Source organism: Oreochromis aureus, linkage group 6 (assembly GCF_013358895.1).
Source record: "Oreochromis aureus strain Israel breed Guangdong linkage group 6, ZZ_aureus, whole genome shotgun sequence".
Lineage (NCBI taxonomy): Eukaryota > Metazoa > Chordata > Actinopteri > Cichliformes > Cichlidae > Oreochromis > Oreochromis aureus.
Genome location: NC_052947.1, coordinates 31,114,050 through 31,134,900, shown reverse-complemented (window position 1 = coordinate 31,134,900; position 20,851 = coordinate 31,114,050). Strand labels below are relative to the sequence as shown.

The following is a 20,851-nucleotide window of genomic DNA, read 5'->3' as shown; positions in this document are numbered from 1 at the left end:
TTAATCATGCAAAGCTACTCTCGCAGAGGTCAAGACTAAAAATGTCTCCCTTGACTATAATTTCTTTAACTAATTAAATGTTTTTGTTCTAATCCAACAACAAACTCTTAATCTCCGATGCAAATATCATGAAACTGTAGGGCAGCCGGTGTAGTACGAGCACGCTTCACTGGTCAGCAATGAGTAAGGCATAATGAGTATAAACACAATGAATGAGGAGAAGTAATGGTGGCTTGCTGTAACCAAAGCTTACCATTATGTAGTTACAGGGCAGGCAAACACCAGTGGGCACTAATTAAAAGAAGTCTCAACTGCATTTCGGGACATTCATGTCTGCGCTTAAATAAAACTGCAGTGTGCCAATAAAGGAGGCAAAGAGAATACTTTGATATTTTAGCCACTGCAGCTTTAACCACAGCTGGCAGAGTGTCAGTGCTTCCATGTACATTTAACTGAGCTTTGAGGTGCTGATGCTCTAGCGTTTCCCTGTTTCAGCCTAACTTAAATGGAGAAAAAATGTCAACCAACCAATCCTTTCATATCAAAGGCATTAGTCATCCTTTGGTAAAAACAAAGCAAAAAAGACACTTTGAAAACACAGAGAACAGACAAGACGTTAGAGGTATTACAAAAAAATCTATATTCATTTGAATTAACAAAAAAATGCAACCAAAGCTGCAAGTCTGGGTTAAAACTGCAATATGAGCTGAGAACGAAGGAAATACAAAAATCAATCCTGCTGTTATTCAAGTGTGAACAAATCCTTTGGTAACAGGTAAAACAGATACATTCATCAGTTACAAATAAGTAAGCCTAAAATTAATCTCCCAAAACATAACATGTAGTAAATAACAATGGCTGCTTGGGCCTAAATTAAAGATCAAGGTATTAAGAGTCAGAAAAGGCGAACAGAGGTGATTCCCAGCCACAGACTGAATATGAAAGACGAACATAGCCTCAGGGTCTGGAAACCAGTGAGAATTATCTTAAACTGACATTTTCCCCCCCCAATGGCCACCAGAGAGCTACTCGTTCTTCTACTTCTCATTGGTTTCAATCCCAGTTTGATTTCTTATGATTTTCATTTTGTAATTATTGTTAATTTTAGAGTAATTCAGACAATAAAGGATAAAAACCGTAAAAAAAAACCAAGCTGAAGCACTTAAAATGCTCTTCTAATGTCACAGTTGCCCACACCATCTTCCCTATACAGTCTATGTTCCCAACCTGGATTTGATCACAATATAAATATGAAGTTTCATGACATGAATTTACAGCAAATTGATATATATTGATATCATACATCAATATGTTAATATGGTTTTTCTTATTTTTTAGATTTCCTGGTTTATTTTAGTCCTTCTAAACTCCAAAAGCTGTTAAACTGAAACTAATAAATGACCGAAAGTCTCTTGGTGGAACGGATCCATCCAGAGAAGTGGGATGAGTGGCCAAACATGCTGGGAAATGTTTTGGTGATTGTTTTCTTCAGAGAGAGAGTTTTAGTCAGTAGAAGAAGAAATGTAATATAACCTTGTTATTCTTTAGGAGGTCACATTTTAACTCGGAACATACTGCAGCTTTAACGTGTGATTTAGGGAAAGTATTGGTGAAATTGCTCTGGACAGTTGAAATATTACTGGAGTGTCTTTTGGAGACATGCAAAACTGCATATGAAATTCTCATGTTAAAAACTATTAAGAGACCAGCGGTGGACAAGGGACGTCTGTGGGATGTAATAAATAAAACAAGAGCTGACAGCTGACTCTTCAAGAGTTAACTCTACATCTACCCTCCTCTCTCAAGAGAAAGATTCAATAGTGAAGAGAGAAATGTTTAAGGAAAAATAATTTGTTCCTCATCAGCCCATTGTCCACCTGTTCCACTATGACTCCTTTATTCCACCGCTTTCTGATAGATTCCCTCCATATTTTCTATTTCCTCCCACTATCACAGCTTTGCTCTATTTCCCTCAGTCTTATCTCTGAATGCCAGAGATCTTTCTCTCTAACTCCTCCTCAAATCTTCCCTCCTTCATCACAGCTCGTCCCGTGCACTCCAGTTCTCCAGTTCAGATTGCAATACGTCAGAGTTTTGGGCTTCGAAACTCAGCTCTTCTTGCTCCTGAGTTTTCCTGGACTTGGCTCGGTCCCAGTCGGTCCTGACTGATTCGTTGTCCCAGACTACTGATGTTTCCGTGTCACTGATGTAGCCCGGGTCTCCTGTGTAATGGGTCGGATACACCAGAAGCGGCTCAGCAGAAAATGCATGCAGGTCCCGACGCTCAAAGTGGTCCATGTACTCTGATCTGATGAGCAAGACAAGCGGGGATGTGATTAGATTTACAAGAGCGCCACAGAAAAGAAATCACAAAGAGGAGGCAGATAACAGGAACAAAGAGAACACGTAGAGAGCAGATGGGTTATACTTACACTGGATGTTTGTTGTACATGACAGGAAGGAACTCGTCAACAGGCAGCATCTTGCTTAGAGGATCTGCCCCGAGGAGCTTCTTGGCTCCTTGTAACGTCAACATGTAGCCAAGAGTCCAGTAGGAATAGTCGGCCTCCACCAGATTGTGGATGTTTGGTAACGACTTCTCTGGATGGTCCACCTGCATTCGTTTCCGCCCAATATAACTGCAAGAGTTGTTCACATATAAGAGGCACATATCACAGATTTGAAATGACAGCTAATAACAGTGAAATCTACTCTACTGTCTTAACAACTCTGCTGAATCCAGATGGAAGAGATGGCAGGCATCAGATTTTAATATGACCCTGTTAGTTTTATCCTCTTGAATTAACTAAGTGAACTTATATTTTAATTAGCAACTAAGAATCAGCACACAGATGAATATTGTTTCAATTTCTTTTAAAACCCACTGTGAGCAGGCACACTAAAGCTCCACTGTGTCAAAGGTTCCTTCTGTGATGCTTCAGAACATTAATGCAAAATTCTGCAGTGATGGTCTAACTGTGGAGGAAAAGTACACAACGCAAAACCTTGTGAACTACTCCTGCCCTGATGCGCCTTCTTGGGGCTTGGACACTTGCTGGGAAACTCATCAACAGTGAAGATTAGGGTTGGGCGATATGTAAAAAAATATGTACCGACAAATGTCAGTCCAATAATCGACGATGGGCGATACATTTGACCGATCTCAGACATGTGGTGAAAGCATCAGACTTTTTGATGGGCGGAGCAATGTAGTCATGCACGGACTGATTTGCGCATTAAAACACAGACGTCCAAACATGGACGAACTACGGATGTCAGCGTTAACACGGTCATCACGATTAAAATATATAACATGCTCGACCCATCTAGAGCGCAGAATGAACAAACTTTGGACAAACTGCCTGAAATGCGTTGACAGAGACATTTCAGGGATTTTGACTCAGTCTGCGCTCCAGATGGGTTAATTCTTAATCACGATAGTTGTCATGACGGCACGTTAAGGCTGACAGCACTAAAATAAAATATAAAGTTGCCCATTTGGGATGAAAGAGTTAAACCCAAGGATGTAACCAAAGCGGTGTGCCGCTTGTGCAGACGTATAGTGCGAGCACAGTACTCAAACACGACTAACTAGCAGGAGCACCATCCGGCTGAGTATGCTAGGCTATCACCAGCTTCTGCAGCTCCATCAGCAAGCATTTGGGCGCACTCTGAGGAGGGTGCATTTGCTCGCAGATGCTGCTAAAACAGTGCTATTATTTTTTTTTCTGTTGACTGCTTCTATTGGCTCCATCATTATTAGCAAACTTACTCATGGGCAAATAAATAAATAAATCGCCTTGTAAAAACGATCGCCGATGGGCTCTGCCTATCGTCGATAGTCGATATATTCGTCCAATCGCCCAACCCTAGTGAAGATGTGCACTGGTGATACTGGATATCCATGGTGAAATTGCAAATGGACACAAGCAAGTAGGCATAATGGCACCCACATCCCTTTCTCCAGCCAGTCAGTAGCAAATACATCAATTAGAACGTTTGTGCAATTATAGCGTAAAAATTACTCCACATAGCAATATTGGAGTTCGATTGATAATTTCCACTTAATAATGTGACTGTAATAAATGTTTGTGTTTTAACAACATTTTTTCACACTCGCATGGCGGGGAACTCTTAATGAGATATCAATGAGTCTCTGCTGCCAGTATGACAAAGAACCCAGCAGCAAGAAAATTCAATCAATTCCTCCTCAGCTGTTGAATTCATAAGAAAAAAAAAACAATATACGATCGGGCTTTTAGAAATACTAAATATAGTTGCAGCTCAGCTCAAGCAGACTTTGCTGCAATATTTGAAGGTCGTGTCTAGATGAGTCTCCCGAACAGCTCTTATTTCGGATAGTTTCATGAAAATGCCGTAGGACAGTGCTCAGGAGTGGGATGCTACACTGGATTATTCCCACAAGTGTTCTCAGCATCTGACTGGTGGCGTCTGAGATATCGTGTGACAGATGGCTGGATTTCACTGTAGGGGGATGATGGAGATGATAATCCTCTCTGTTTACTACACTGTGTATTCCCTCAATTCATTGAAGCATCACTCACATGAGATCCCAGTCCAGCTTGTGTGATGTCACTTCCTGCAGCAGTGCCTGAAGGCGACGTTTGAAGAACACTTCAAAGCGGAGGTCGTCCTCGATGACCAGAGAAGTCTGGAGACCTCGGTCTACTATCTGAACGAAGACATATGGATATGGAGCATTACAGTACTGCCGATATATCGGTGAGCCTGTGCATAAAATCAATCATGTACTTAGGTGGGTTTAGTGTAACGTTTGTTAAATCCTTTTTGACCTTCATGGGTTCTTCATACAAAATAATTACAAATGGCTAATTTTCTATAATTACACATAAAAGCTTGTGTGTTTGTTCATTCTCCCAAAATAACAGGAGTGGCTGAATGCAGCTGGTTTAATTACTATACTGACTGAGCTGTTTCCTGACAAACAGTGCAGGTAAACTATGAAGTCTTTTATAAAGTTTTGGGTTTTTTTTAAAAAAAAGATGCCTTATGAAAACTACCAGTTGACCATGTAGACTGGGCGCACATGGCATAGGTTACAACCTGGGAATCAATTGGCTGCTAACTGTTTTTGATGGCCTTCAGTGTAACCAGGATATCCAGATAGTGGATATCCGGTTTGTGACTTCCTGATTATTGTTTACAAATATAGATACAATGAGGCTCATAAGTCACTGGTTTTGAAACTGCATTTTGGCGAATACAGTCCCTTAATTGCTCTTCATGTGGACTGTTTAAATGCATGCAATCAAAGTCTATTCAAACATGATTGCTAAACAGAGGCTGGACAACAAGAGAACTGTAATTGGAGAAAGCTACCAGTCTCCTTTTCTTTGCTTATACATCCTACATAATCACATGCAGATAGCAGTTCATAGAGATTACATGCACTGCAATGCCCCTGAGTAGATGCATCCTGGGTTTGCCTTGCTTGTAATTCCTCTCTCTTTCCTTTCACTTTTTATTTTCTCATATTGGTTTATGTAGACAATACAGCAAGTATATTTTCATCATGAAAACATAAGATTCAACTAGAAATTTGTCCAAAAAAAAGCAGTGCTCTCATTGAAACATATAGAAGACAAGTTTATTTGTCGCTCAAGCTACCTTTCCTGACGCAATCTCAATTATTGTGTTTTTAACAATAAACCTTATCTAAAATGTGCAGGTAGACATAATTGCCTTAGGCCAGCTCAAGAGTCTCACCTCCTTCCAGATGTTGTAATGAGACAAGAAACAACCCAGTTCACCCTTGGTTAGAGGTCGACCGTGATAAGGGTCTTTGTATCCTGGCAGCATCTTAATCCCCATAGACTCTATATCAGACGTGTTCAGAGCTCTGAGAGAAAGAGATGGACATTGAGATTAAATATGGAATCGATACTCAAATGAAACAGTGAATAAACATGTACAATACAAATGTATTTGTAAACCATACAGGTATCAGGACTGACTGCAGAAACAAATCAATTATGAATAACTGAATAATAGCCTAACTTTTGGACAGCCCACGCAAAGGTTAGAGACATAAATAAGCGAAAAGTATGTGGCTCAGGAAATCTATAAATAAGAGCAAGCGACCAGCTGCTTTTCACCTGGTTGTTTGTCTCAGCCCGGGCTCACTACATCAATTTACACTGCATGTTGCAGAGGCACAAATCAGGAAGACACAAGCGGTGGGGGAGGAAGAAAATGAGAAACGTACTTGCCATCCACAGCAGCAACAACCTTACAGCTGATCTCCTGCTCGTACAGAGTTCTTAGCATTCGCTCACGACGGTCAGCTCTCCGCACCAGATTTATCATAAACACCTGGGTGCACGCAGATGCAAAACACACACGTCTAGATTACTGTGCACGTATTTATGTGTGTGAGAGAGTGAGAGAGACTGAGAGAGAGCGAGTGCGTGTGTGTGTGTGTATACCTCATCAAAGCCCATCTTGTTAGGCTGCTTGGGAGGAAGAGACAGGAAGCTGGAGGGCTCCAATGGTGGATTTTTTACTGTCAAAGAAAAAAGGAGGGGAGGGAAAAAAGAGAATGAGTAATGTGTTAGAACAGGAGTTCCCATAACGTGGTTTAGGGAACAGCAGGGGTCCACAAGATAGTTGTGAGGGATTCCCCTATGAACGCTGGAAAGAAACCTACAGTTTATGTTTTCCTTTGATTTCCTTTGATGCAGTATTTTGCAAGATACTGCTAAGTATTAAAACCGTGTTATAATCAGGTTATTATTAGCTTGTATTAGTATTCGTTGTGTGGTTTTCACCAAAAATCCCATTTGTCTTTCCTTTTCTAAAAAGTGATGCTTACATATTTTATTCATTTTCAACTCCATATTTTTATTCTGAGATTATGCTAGAGTAGCTTTTCATGATTCACAGTTGAGAATAATTAATATCTAACTTATACTGTGCTTTCATTCTCTTTCTGAAACATGCCTCTTAGCTCTTCTCCCTTAAAGGCCACCCTTCCCTTTAAGCTAACTGTTTCCTGTTTGGCTATCCCTTGCAAACAGATGGTACTGTACTCTGAGCTGCGTGTCTGAGATGACCATATCATCATGCCTACCATGCTCATTTGTCAAGAGTTATACAGCATATGGCACGGCTTTGGTAGAAGGTCACACCGCTCTAACTCAGTGCAACTTCACATTTATTTTGTTATTGAGGGAACAGCAAAAGACGACAGTTGGCTGGTGTGAGGATTTAGTTTTGATGGAAAAATCTTTAAATGCAACTCAATGCTACAGACCAGACGAGGCAAGTGAAAGATGTCTTGAGTACCAACAGATCAATTCGTTTGAATATAACTAGCTTAAAGACTTCTGAGACATAAACAACTTTATTTGCCTTAATCACAAGAAAACTTGCACCCAACGAGTAAACACAAACAAATCACTTCTGCATTTCTGAGCGCTTTGATCTTTTGACTCACCCATGACTTCAAGGTGAGTATGCAAAAAGCTCTCTGCCTCATCCTGCAAGGTAGCATGAGTACGCATTGGCACTGGGAAATGCCCATAAGTCTCCTTGTTGCATATATACATCTGCACATCTGTAGGCAAGAGATGAAAAACATGCTTACACTTTCTTCTTAGAAAACTTTAATGGACCTACCAAATAAAAACTCCAGCTCTACTGAATTTAACTCACCTGCCATGCGCGCTGAATAGGCAAAGACAATGACATCATCCAGGGCCCAACTGTACTCTGGGTGTGGTGGATAAAAGGCCAGCTGACGGGAGGCCTCTTTTCTAAGGTCCATCAAGTAGGTAGAGTGGACCATTGGTACAGGAAAACAGCCACGACGCTCCTGCCTGCGGATGGGCATATAAGCTGGTGTGCGCCTGTAGTAACCCTGCAGGAAGTGCAGAAACACTGTGTACTATAGTTACAAACAGCTCTCAGCTGTGTCCAATTTATAAGGTGAGCAAGAACCTGAACTGAAGGACTGGGACTTGACTTAAAAAGTTTCTGAATGCTTGTAGCACTTCGTAGGAGGTTGAAATATCTACATATTTTTTAAATTTATGACAAAAGACATTATTTTCTAAGAGCAAATCTTAAAATTCTGGGTTGCGCTGACATGGAAAAGACATTGACTGATTGCCTTCTGGCTACAGGCCTATTAACTGTACTGAAGGAAATGTTCTTTAGAGGAATCAGACTGTTGGCTGAAGTTGGTTTATTTTGTCTAGAGGACAGGCAGCGTCCTCATGTCTATTCTGATCTGAAAAGAAACAAAGATGAGTTCTGAAAGGCATCCTGCCAAGACAGGAATAGATCACAGACAGCTTGTGTGATGAATCAGAGATGCTGTCAAAATCATGGCAACAGTGTCTGCATACTCAGGGAAACATGTTTCAATTCAATTCAAAACAATCTACTTTGGGTAATAAATAAATAAATTAATGAATAAATAAAGGTATATATTTACTCATTTGAATAAACAGAGACAGCATTGGCCTCTGGTGAAGCAAGTGGTAGCAAGTGGCGAAAGAACAAATTTTTAAAAATGACTGTTTATGCTGTCTGTGTACCAACATGTTATGTTAAATATTATATAAGGAAATATTACTTCACCAGACAAAGCAAAACTTTTAATTTCCTAAGGAATTCCACGGCATATACACTCGATAGCCACTTTGTTAGGTACATCTTGCTAGGGCAGGATTGGACCCCCTTTTGCCTCCACAGCCACCTTAATTCTCCGTGGCATAACTTCAACACCGAGCGGGAAACATTCCTCTAAGATTCAGATCTACGTTGACACGTTCACACATTGGCACAAATCTCTTCTTTCCATAGATGATTGAGATCTGATGACTGTGGAGCTCATTTGGAGCTCATGGACCACTGCGGGTATAAAGCAGGGGTCTCAAACTCCAGTCCTCAAACTGTCCCTGTTGCAACACGCCTGAATAAAATTAGTAGGTCATGAGCAAGAGTATAGAACTTGACTGCATGTTGAAGTGGCAACACCTAACCCTACTCAAGTAAATTTCAGTAAATCTAGTAAATTTGGAAAAATGTACTTCTCAAAGTACTTTTATTGCACCATGTTTGAGTTCCACTCATGGCTGAAATGCCACCTCAGCATGCAGTCAAGTTCTATAGTGTCTTACTAATGACCTACTAATTGTATTCAGGTGCAACAGGGACACATGGAAAAGTTTCAGGACACCGGCCCTCGAGGGCTGGAGTTTGAGACCCCTGGTATAAAGGGATGGACATGGAAATGGGTCCAAAGTGTTACCACCCGGAACAGTCGACACAAGGCAAGATGGATCCACGCTTTAACGTTGTATTTTTCCAATTCTGACCCCACAATCCAAATGTTGCAGCAGGAATCGAGACTCATCAGACCAACACTTTTCCAGTCATCCACTGTCCACTTTTGGTGACGCAGCAAAAATTGTAACCTCGGTTTCCTGTTCTTATCTGACAGCAGCATCACTTTCAACAGCTTCAAAGTTCAACATGATGTATGTTTGAATATGTTCTTCTGTAAACCTTGGTTTCTTTGTAACGGGTTGTTATTTGAGTCCCTTCCTATCAGCTTAAAGCAGTCTGACCATCCTCCTCTGAGCTTTGACATCAACAAGCATTTGCATCCAGAGAGCTGCTGCTCACTGGATAGCTTCTCTTCTTCACACCATTCATTGTAAAGCCGTACAAGCAGGTGTACCTAACAAAGAGTATAAAGCACCTACACATTAAACACACTCCATTCACTACGCTGGTGATAATAATAAAGACTCTACCACACCTTCAAATTGGTTAATTTACAGTGTTTCTAAAGTTAGGTATTGTACAAATATAATTTCCTGAAGCATAAGAAAAAAAAACACTCTGTAAATGTTCTCCTAGATTATTTTTCAGTGTTTGGAGGACGGCAGGAAATGTGTTTTTCTTTTCCACCGCAGAAATATTAAAATTTTACAGACTATCAGTAGCCAACAAACTAAATAGTGGATTTCATTATTTATCCAGGATATAAAAAGAGGTTTTTAAGACACGTTATAAAGAGACTAACCTTGATAACAAGGAATATTCAGATTGAGGGACGCTCAATCTAATAGCTTTTTAAGGCCACTTTGATTAAATTTAAGCTTTTGCATTTACAAAAAGGCTTAAAAAACACATTCTAGAAGTACAGCATTCATTTTTTAAAAAGCAAAGAATTTGTTGGACAAAAACTAAGCGGAAAATTAGAAGAAAATTATGAAACACTATTTCCTTTCAAGCAACTGCCCCCCTGGCTTAGGTTCTCCATCCTCCCAAGCATAAGAAAAATCTTATCTATCATCTGAAGACATTTGAAAAATGGATTTAGAGACGTAGCAGCAATTTCTCAAAAAGTTAAGATCTTAATTTTGCATCAATTTAAGGCTTTAAAGATCTGAAGACAACCAATGATGAATAATCTTTGCAGTCTCTTTTCTTTGTGTCACTGTGATTAAAACCTGAAGCTAGTAGAAACTTAATTAAGTGTTATAAATTTAACGATGCACAGAAAAAGGAAAAAAAAAAACATCCAAGAGATGCACCGTCTTGTGGTTTATCATTTCGAGTCGTTGGATAATAGCATTTTCTAAATACTCTTATTGTGCTATTGTGCTTATTGCATTTGATACTGTTCTTTGCCATCTGGTTGTCACAAATTAATACATTATTCACACATCCAAACTGCTAACAGAATGCATAGCATGCGAGATACCACATAGCCAAAATTTAAATGGGGTGTAAATGGATAGCAGCTCAAATGAAATCTGCAGTACCTGCGAGGTCATGCCGCACCAGAAGTTGGAGTATGCAGCTCTGGACTCCAACATGGGAGCTACAATGGTCTTGTTTTCCCTCATCAGCTTCCACAACACATCCTGATTGGTGAGCAGATTGTCACAGTCGGCCACCTGCGGACAGACGAGAAGGGCACAGTATTGACTATCGCACACAAAGGTACACATGTAAGCACCCAAAATGTCAGCCATTGCTTCACAATAATTGACTGAGCCACGGCAACATGGCTTGATCATTAGACACTGCAAGCACAGGCCGCTCCTTCTTAGACCTTTTCACCTCGAAGCACGTAATTTTTATAAAACCCTTAAAAACAGACTGCACTTGTATTTGCTATAGGCTCATTTTTACAGAGTTTCTGTTCTGAATTGATTTTCAGGGAAGATTTTTTTTTGTTGTTGTTTTCTGTTTTTTGTTCAGTGCCAAAGTCTTTGCCTCATTACATCTCAACAACGACAACAGATGCACTCCAACAAGTGCTCCCAGACAACCATGTGTGTGTATGTCTTCAGCATAAAATGTATCCTCTGATATTGGCTTTTTGCACATGCACCTTCAGTACACTTACATTAGGCATTGATTTTCCAAGTCTCTAAAACTCTACTGAAAGGACAAAGCGTAATTCCTCTGAAGGATATTCCCTCGTTTGGTGTTTGGATGATGGTAGCAAAGAGTGCTGTTAGACATATGGGTCTAAAATCTTTTAATTACTATGTGCATATGGTTCACATCATTTTCATACTCATCAAGCTATTCAACGGCTCCTTGTGCTTTGTGAATGGGGGTATTGTCGCTATGAGAGAGACCAAGTGTTTATTAACAGGATAAAGGTGATTACTGTGCAACTTTGTACCGATTACCATTTTCACTTCCCTCTATTGGGACAGCTGGGCCCAATCCATGCGAGCAGGAATATACACCACAGCTTAACAGAACCACCAGACCCCCACAGAGCATTCAGCCTTTTCCTTTAATTTGCCAACCATATGTACATTGGCCTTGGCCTGTGTTTGTCCCAATAAGTCACAGGAACTCGTGCTAGAAATGTAGCATAAATGTAGTTAGTTTAAAAAGAAAGTTTTCTCAGCACTCTATGCAGTACATCCCATGATTCATTCAACAGCTTGCAGAACCATCTTTAGCAGCCTTGGAGTAATTGTTTTTCTGTTTAAAGAAATTCTGGCTCACTCTTCTTTACAACGTTGCTTCAGGTTCGAGGACATTCGTTTATTCACACCTCGCTTGAGGTCGTGCCAGAGCATTTCAATTAGGTTGAGGTCTGGGCTTTTGCAACCACTTTTCTTTTTGTTATAGATTTGCTGGTGCGCTTGGCATTACTGTCATGTAACAAGATGCAATTTGGGTCAAGCTTTAGCTGTCAGACAGCATTCAACTCAGTGCAAAACAAGCCATAATCATCATCCCACCACCACCGTGCTTGGCAGTTGGTATGAGGTGTTTGTGCTGATGCTGTGTTTGGTTTTAGACAACCTATGCATTATGGTCAAACATCTCCACTTATTGTTCCAAAACTCTGGTGGTTTACGCAACTTTGCACAGAGTCCTATGAAAACTCCCTTTTTCACATGACTGTATGTAAAACTATATGGTAGGAATTAGTGGAAAATCTTTTAAATTATTATTTCTTGCTTACATCGCAAATATTAATAAAAAACAATGCATATCTACCTGTTTACCTAATATATGAAGGAATGATGTAAAACAGTCCTATCTCAAAGTACTGGCTAACTGACCACAAGTTTACTTGTACACAGGTACTAGCACGCAAGAGTTCTTAATAATAATGGTTTAAAACAATAAAATTGTACAATAAACTGAAAACCTAACTTCTTGTGTCCTTTTGCATTGTCAAATCGAAACAGCTCTAACAACACAGCAAAAAAAAAAACAAACCCCAAAAAAGACAAGCTCATTTCTGGCAGTGTGCCATTCAGCCTTTAGTTACCAGGTACACAGAGCTGTAGTTGTTTACAAGTGCAAAAGCACTGTTCTTCCCTGAACTAGGGTTTTAAAACTATAAAGAATTTAACATTTGACACAACAGCATTAGTAAAAATGTCAGCCTGAAATTTGCATATTTTGAATTTTTTTACCTCAGTTCTCTTAAGAGATATAAGCATTTGTGGATAATGTGGATGAGTGGCTGTTAAGAGAGTGCAGTGTCATGAATCAGCGTATTGTAATTTCCACAGATATCGCCTTATTCACAGAACTGAGAGCACATAGCTGTAGAGCTGCAGAGTGGATGATAGCATACCAGAAGATAGTCTGCCCATATCTCACGGGCAGTGTCCAGCGCTGCCTGACGGAGCTTCATTACACGTTCATAACGGAGATTATTCCAGTGCTTGGGCCCCACCTCATCTTCAAAGGCACTGAGGCATGCAAAGACAGACGCATTAAGTAATGTGCACACCACGCACACACAAACACGCACAGAAACCCATTGTCACACATGGGCACGCACGTACCTGGGTTCATCTTCGGGTCTCCACTCCACATAGTGGTAATAATTCTGGACCTTGATGAGCCACTCTCTTAGGATGGCTGTAGTGTTATCTATGTTGTGGTCTGTCGCCACCCTGTGGGAGTAATGACAGGAGAGAGCGAACCCTGAGTAAAGAACAGTTCTGCTGGTACCAACAAGAATTAAGGCTTAATTTAAAAAGGGAGATGAACATATAACATGTATCATTATGTGTGAAATTTATTAGAGAGACATGCTGGAATAGCATTGGTCCCAATCCTAGCATTAATAAGACAAGGCTGATCCTCCTAGGAAAACTATTTTTGGTCAGTGTCACTATAAAATTCTGTTTTATTGGGTCACTGACTACATTTCAAACAACCACAGTAATCCCTGTACATGATGTACTTTTATTTATTAATATTCGCCAGCATTTATTATTCTGCCACTCAAACAGCATTTTCTCAGCAGGAGCCCTGTTGTTTTCTCTTCTGTTCTGTCTCATTTACTGCACTCAGCTAATGTCTCTGCATAAATAGTTACACAAAGCTTCTACTTTTAGAAGAAGAAGGATCCCGTTCAGTTTTATACACTGAAGTATGGTAGAGAGGATTATAGACTGATTATTGGTTGTTTTCCAATCAGGATTGTGAGTTGTTTCCAAAAATGAAGCAGGAAATGTTTCATACATTAAGTAATAAAGTTTAAATAGTTTGCAACACTTGACGGTAGGGCTGCGCGATTTTGCATAAAATGAGAATCACGATTTTTTTGCTTAGAATTGAGATCACGATTCTCTCACGATTTTCTTTTCCAATATAAATATTTATTGCACTTATTAACTGCACATCAACTTCGTAACAGTTGAAACTGAACATAAAAACAATAAATAAACATAAAAACAATAAATGTCTCACATTTTGTGGTTGCCGCAAAATGTTGTACTGCTTGAAATTCCATCTCCACCGTTGCTCGACACTGCGTGTATAGAGAAGGTAGTGCAACAATAGAAAAATAGTTGCGGGACGGCACTGTGTAGCGTTTGTCTAGGGTGTTGATCATTTTCCTAAATCCCTCGTTTTGCACAGTGTTGATATATCTTTGGTCAGGTGATAAGTAATAGCCTCCGTAATTTCTTTGAGCCTGCAGGAGTTCAACGTGTATAGGGAAGCGCTGTATAAGGTTCCCGTTATTGATGTTTGGGTGGTTGACCAGGACGAATTTTCTCCTGTCACTTTCTCGTCATCCCTGACGTGTTCTCCGTTGTTTTTTCCTGCCAATTTGAGCATCACGGCACAGCTTCTGTATCATGTGGTATAAGGCTCCGCCCCTTGTCATTTGTTGAGCAGGAAGAGGGGCGCTTGTTTTCATGCAGATTACGTCCCGGATCAAAATGCGGTAGTCGTCGTCGTTTTTTTTTTTTTTTTTTTTTTTTTTAAATCGTTGTCATTTGGAAATGAGATCGCACGGAAGTATGAATCGAGATCGCGATTTTCTAACGATTAATCGTGCAGCCCTACTTGACGGTACACAAACTCAACATTTTAATTTTCCAAAATCATACAGAAATGAGCATCAGTAGATCAACACGTCTTGACTGGAATAAAGCCATTTAATAACCAGGTGAAAATGTCAAACATCAATCAACTGTACAAAATATTTCAGCTTTAAAACTTCAGTCATTTTAGATTTAATTATCCACCATCTATTTATATGGCACCAATAATTTTTTATTGTAATGTAAAGGCCCAGCAAAAATATAAAATAGCATAAATGGAATAAAAACCTCTGATAACCTTAAAAAAAACTATTAATTGTAACACAGACTTTTTTACCAACATATCTTTGTCATCTTATAATGCTATTATAATGTTAGCAAACAAAACCTTGTTAAACATTCAACAGAGTGGGATGTTCAGCATTCGTTTTAGAAATGAAATCATTAAATTAGCTGATACCTGTTTCTGTGTTTTGCACCTACAGTTTATGAATGCAACTTGCTAACTAGCTTTAGCTGATAAATTGGGATTCAACCTATTTATCCACATATGACAGTTTCAAGAAAACAATAACAACATGTAAGTGGCTGAAACACCAACACTGAGACTTCAAAATACAGAGTCAACAACCAGTGGGCTGATACAATGGCTACGTGTTTTATACAGTCTATGCTGTGTACTGGTTTATCACAAACTTTGTCTTGTGAAACAACCAACTAGAACTCTAAAGAAAACGAAACAAGCCGAAAAATGCTGAAACAGCCCACAGAGCTAAGATGTATGAGAATATTTGGGTGGTAAGCTCAAAGTCATTGCATAAGACTCTGAAGGTTTTTCATCCATGGTCACAAACCTTCAGAGGCTTGTGTTGGAACCTAAAATTAATGTATAAGTAATGTATATAATAAATATTAGTAATAAATGTTAATATCAAGCAAGGTCATTTTTCGTGTGCTGCAGCCTGGCATTCTTTCAGCTGATGACATGGGGATACTTTACAAACATTCTCATCCCTGACATGCATTCACCAATGCAGATTTCAATTACAGTCGAAGTTAAAAGGTAGGACTGTACGTCTTTAGCATAATTAGAATGGTCCTTTATTGCACACATTCCACTTTGGTCCTTTACTGCTTATGCTGTCCTGTGCCTGACTGCCTTTATGTGACAGCCTTGTGATTTCTTTAAGTAGTCTTTAGAAATAATTCTTCAGGCTTCTTAAAGGACATTCTGATCTCTTCTTTGAATGCCCCTAACCTGTTGCCTTTTATTCCATTCTCTATCAAAATGATCCCATGCTGCATTAATAACTATGAGGTCTGGACTCTGGGGAGGCCAATCCATGACTCAAAGTTTTTTTATTGTGTGTTTTTTTTATCTAGGTATGCTTTTACTGCATTGGCAGTGTTTTTAAGATCACTGTCAGACTGAAAATGAAACTGTCGCCAATCAGACACCTTCAAGATGCTGACAGAACTTTTCTGCATTTAACAATTACATTATATTAGAAAGATCTCCACTAGCACTGGGTGAAATGCAGCACTAAACCACGATAGAGCCTCCATTGTGTTTTACAAATGGATGTAGACAGTCACTGTTGTACCTGTCTCTTAACTAAATTTGGATTCATCAGTTCATAACACCTGTTGCCACTAATTTTCAGATGTGTCTCAGGTCCTGTGTTAGGTCTTTCCTGGATTTGTTCACATTTGTTAAGGATATGTCTTTAAGACACTGTTTTGACCTTCTTGATCCCCAAAAAAATTTTCATACATTCAACTAAAGAAATGACGCGTTTTTTGCGACAGGCTACTAGTAACAAAATGTCTAAAGATACAATTTAAATTAGATATTTGCTAAATTGTCTGTTATGTTTAGACACGACGCTGGTTCAACACTTGAGTTAGGTGTCTGTTTTATGCTTGAATGATTAATGGGTCAGTGTTAAGTGGCTCAATAAACAAAATGAAAATGGCACAAAGACTAAGTTGAACATGAGTGAAATGTTCAAAGAAAAACTTAGCAATGAATGTGTTGATATTTAAAGAGTGCAGTTTAATGGCAACCTAAGACACTTTAGGGCATTGATAGTCTGAGCCTGCAGGACATAAACCCAAAAAGAAAAAAGAAAACTAACCCTAAAGAAAACAAGCACACTCCTGGCTGTGCTGCTCGACTAATGGACATTTGGGGGATTGAAAACAGCAGGATTCTCTGCTGAACACTTTTGGGTCTTACCTAGAGACAGAACTCTCATCACCAGCGATGATGCTGACTGATAAAATCTTTGACATCAAATTTGACATTTTCTCTCTATCCAAGTTCAAGCTCCACAGTGAAATAACAGCTACACTCCTACTAGTGCTCAAAATGAGACTCCCAGCGCTGCTGGAAGCAGTGCAGAGCTACAAAAGGATGTGACCTTGAAGAAGATAACAAGCAAATGTAAATCAGCTTTTGATTTTCATACGCTCAGTTGCTGAACTTTTTGAATGCTCTCATAATCCTTTTTATGGCCTTGCTGTCATTTGAGGTTCAAAGCGTCACATCACTAATATCAGGTGTGGACGGGGAAAGACAAAGGCAGACAATAGAGCCACAGAAGGGGAGGGTGGCATTCAGCTGCTCTCTGTGCTATCATAACAAATCTAAGTGTGTCAGGGAGGGGCAGAGACAAAGACAGAAACACAGACAGAGCGTGAAAGAGGGAAAGAATGTGTAACACGGCAGAAATGGATTTAACTCCAACTCTGTCATGTCAATGCGTGTCAGTCAACGTGCTGCTGATGTTAGCCTTCCCATCTGTCTGTGGCGTTTTTAACACAGCAGTGTCATCTCAGCACCTACATGTGACCAGCTAACCAATCTATCTTCTTCTCCCACGCTCTCTCTCTGCATGTGTCTACTTCTTTTCTCTCTGTTGGACACAAATATCTGACAGCTGTGAAGTTCTGAATGGCCAGAGGTAGTGAATTAAAAAGGGTTTGTGAAAAATAAATATGTGTGATTGCAGAGCCGTGCCTAACGGATATGAGAGCGCTAGGGAAAAAAAGGCAGGAGGAGGAAGATGATTTATGGCTTGATGATAACATCCCCACTGCATGTCCCTGTAGAGCACACACACTCACCAGTGTGTGTGTGTGTGTGTGTGTGTGGCTGTTTGCCAAGTATTTCATCTTAACCTGTCACGTTGATAACTGCAGACATCGACAGGTGGCAAGCCAGCAGCTCGGAATATGTCTTTCACACTGCATTTCAAAACTTTTTATATCAGCTCTTCCACGGAGGGATGAGCTATGCTGTATATCAAAGCGAGCCCGCTGAAAACTGGCTGCCACATGAGCATGGTTAAAATCAGGCACAAATTCCTGGCTCAGATACAAGGAAAGTAGCTCAACATCCAGGCTGGTTTGTTTGAAGAGGCACACGGACACCTGAATCCCTCATTCTGGGTCTGATGGAAAAAGTTCAATTCGGCATTTAAATGAAGCACGGCATCCTCTGATCAAACAGCCATTTCACAGGAGTGACTGATGTTTAGTTTTAATTCACCTTCCTGCTGTCACATTAAACACTACTCTGCTAGAGGCGTTTAGCCCCTCATTTTCCTTCATTAGACCACTGGATTCGCAACTAGCATATAATCTAACCTGTCAGGTGTGAATGCTGATGAAAAATTTAAAAGAATCTCTCAATTTTCAAGAACAGATCTACTGGCAGGGGATCACAGGAAGTTAGCAGAGCTGGAGACAGGAAAAATCTAGAAGGCTGGGGGCTGGGTGACAAGAGGAAACAAAAACAGCCTCAAGGTAAAAGAAGATGAGTCCTGCGGAGGCGTTTTAAAACACAGGCTCACATTCACAGTCTATTGTGTCTGGTTGCATTGTAAAAGATGTATTCAAAATTGTTTTAAATACTAGTTTTGTTTCCCGACGACTTTGGGAGACGAAGATGAGGAAGGGGAAGAGGGAGGGGAAAGAAAGGGGAGGGATAGGGGAGAAAGAGAGGGACTATGAAAGAGAAGCTCCGTGACTGAATGGAACTTTTCATGGGCATGACTCTGCAGGCGGAGTTCGCCCTCCCTGCTCTGCCAGCTCAGGTCCGCACAGTAGGGGAAGCCACGCTGCTCCCAGTTGCACTAATTTCATCACTGGTGTCATTTCCAAAGATAAAGCCCACGCTGCATATGTGTTCCCACAGCTTTAGAACACAGCGCCCCCATCTGATGGAATCTCACAAGCGCACGCGCAAACGCACGCAGAGTTTTCCTCTATAATTTAAACCCGGGCTCGACGTGTCTCTCGTGCGCCACTGAGAGCTTACAGTGAATCCCATTTTGTCCTACTTTACTGTTAGCTAGTTCCTTTAATACGTTGACATGACACACTGTTGACACTCACCACAGCGCAATGCGGTCCTTCGGGTAGTTCAGGCGCTCGATGGTTCCGAGGAACAGCGGCAGAGAGTGCGCCGAGTTGCGGCAGACCAGCGCGATAACGACCCGGGGAGCGAGGATCGGAGACTCGGGGCTCCAGCGCTCCTCGGGGAAATAGCCCCAGCTTCGGCCCGGCAGGAGAACGAACAGCAGGGTAAGCAGTAGCGAGGTGACCCGGTGCATGGCAGGGGCGAGTAACTCCTAGAAGACACGGCGGACAGAGAAGGAGACTGGGGGATGTAGTAGCCGAGGGTCCCGCTGTTGTATTATGCCGACAGTGTGTACATGGCAGAGGAGCTGGCTGAATTAAAGGGCAGGTCTGGACTGCTTTAAGGGGAACTCTCTGCTGGCCAAGGGCCGTTGCTTCGCTGCCGCTATGCACCACAGTTACAGAGAAAATGAACTATATCCGTGAGCTACTGACAGGTTAAGCTAGAATGAATCCTACTTATATATAAAACAACCTTCTCTTTCCCATAAGGCCGACTGGACTCTCACTTTGCCATATGCTGCCCTCCCCTTTAAGAATAGATCCAGCTGTAGTGCAGCTAGCAGATGGAAAGCCATTTGGGCGTGTCGGATGTGTTGAGCACACTGCAGGCCTGTCATACCTCTGCAAAATATCGTCCAGAAACTCTAAACTAAGGGGATTTACGCTCTGCTTTGATGCTCCTGTTTGAGTAAAACCTTTCATCTTACGCCGTGTCCCATAATCATGCACCTGTTATACCAAAGTCACAATATAATCATGATAATGACAATAATGGTGATTTTTGTATACGTAAACATTAATTACAAATACAATGAACAGAGCAAATAATTAAAATCATGGTGTATAGCAAACCTAAGCACTACCAGGCATTTTAGTGATTAACACTATCCTCCTAAATTACTAAAATTAAAGATATTAGTGAGAAATGATTCCCGGGTCTCAACGTGAGAAGAAATCCGCAGGTATAAGATTGTGTAATTGGCCAGTGTTGAGTATTTTTGCTGGAAAGTGTTGGCGCTAAAGGTACTGCAGTACCCCCTAGTGGATAGAGATGACCTACATGTCCACAATTACAAATGAAAACATAAAGTACAACTCAGACTCCATAAGTTACTTTTATTTTTCCTTATATTTTATTTATTTTTTGGCTGTTTGCTTTACTGGTTGCCACAGTGGATCATCTGCCTCCATCTCCTATTCTTAGCCTCCTCTGTGACACCAACCCCCTGCATGTCCTCCCTCACTACACCCATTTATCTTCTCTGTGCTCTTCCACTTTTCCTCCTGCTTGGCATTTCTACAAGTAGTATCAGTATAACTACCTTTGTCTTTGCCATCATATCAGCCAGTACTCTCTGTTTACCAGCTATAGCTTACACCTACTCTCAGCTCTTCACTTCTAACTTTCCTTCTCTCTTGTTGCCTCCCCCTCTTCTCTTCCTTTGTCTCTGGCCAACAGTACCAGTTTCCACAGGCTCCCTGTTGGCCAACAGCACCAGAGGTAATCATTGTTAATCTCCAACCAGTGCGGAATGGAACCCTCCTTACTGGTGCTCTTTAATATACAGTGCACTGGCTTGTCCCCACATATA

The 20,851-nt window shown here is 40.6% G+C and overlaps 1 protein-coding gene across 1 annotated transcript; it reads right to left on the bottom strand.

The window, feature by feature from the left end:
- Positions 1 to 616: 616 nt before the first annotated feature.
- Positions 617 to 19,761, bottom strand: LOC116310616 (procollagen galactosyltransferase 1-like). The gene is made up of 12 exons (XM_031727482.2): positions 19,233 to 19,761; positions 13,338 to 13,448; positions 13,124 to 13,241; positions 10,824 to 10,958; positions 7,696 to 7,900; positions 7,478 to 7,597; positions 6,468 to 6,544; positions 6,248 to 6,354; positions 5,749 to 5,881; positions 4,566 to 4,693; positions 2,433 to 2,639; positions 617 to 2,308 (listed from the first exon to the last, which is right to left on the bottom strand). Exons 1-12 carry the CDS (start codon positions 19,448 to 19,450, stop codon positions 2,038 to 2,040), a joined length of 1,830 nt encoding a protein of 609 aa, XP_031583342.1. The 5' UTR covers positions 19,451 to 19,761; the 3' UTR covers positions 617 to 2,037.
- Positions 19,762 to 20,851: the final 1,090 nt, after the last annotated feature.

What these genes read in the sequence shown, in the direction of transcription:
- LOC116310616 (XM_031727482.2), bottom strand. Translation starts at nt 19,450, where the DNA reads ATGCACCGGGTCACCTCGCTACTGCTTACCCTGCTGTTCGTTCTCCTG. An exon ending in AAGGACCGCATTGCGCTGTG is followed by an intron (nt 13,449 to 19,232) that starts GTGAGTGTCAAC and finishes TTACTCCCACAG; the next exon opens with GGTGGCGACAGACCACAACA. An exon ending in AGACCCGAAGATGAACCCAG is followed by an intron (nt 13,242 to 13,337) that starts GTACGTGCGTGC and finishes TGCATGCCTCAG; the next exon opens with TGCCTTTGAAGATGAGGTGG.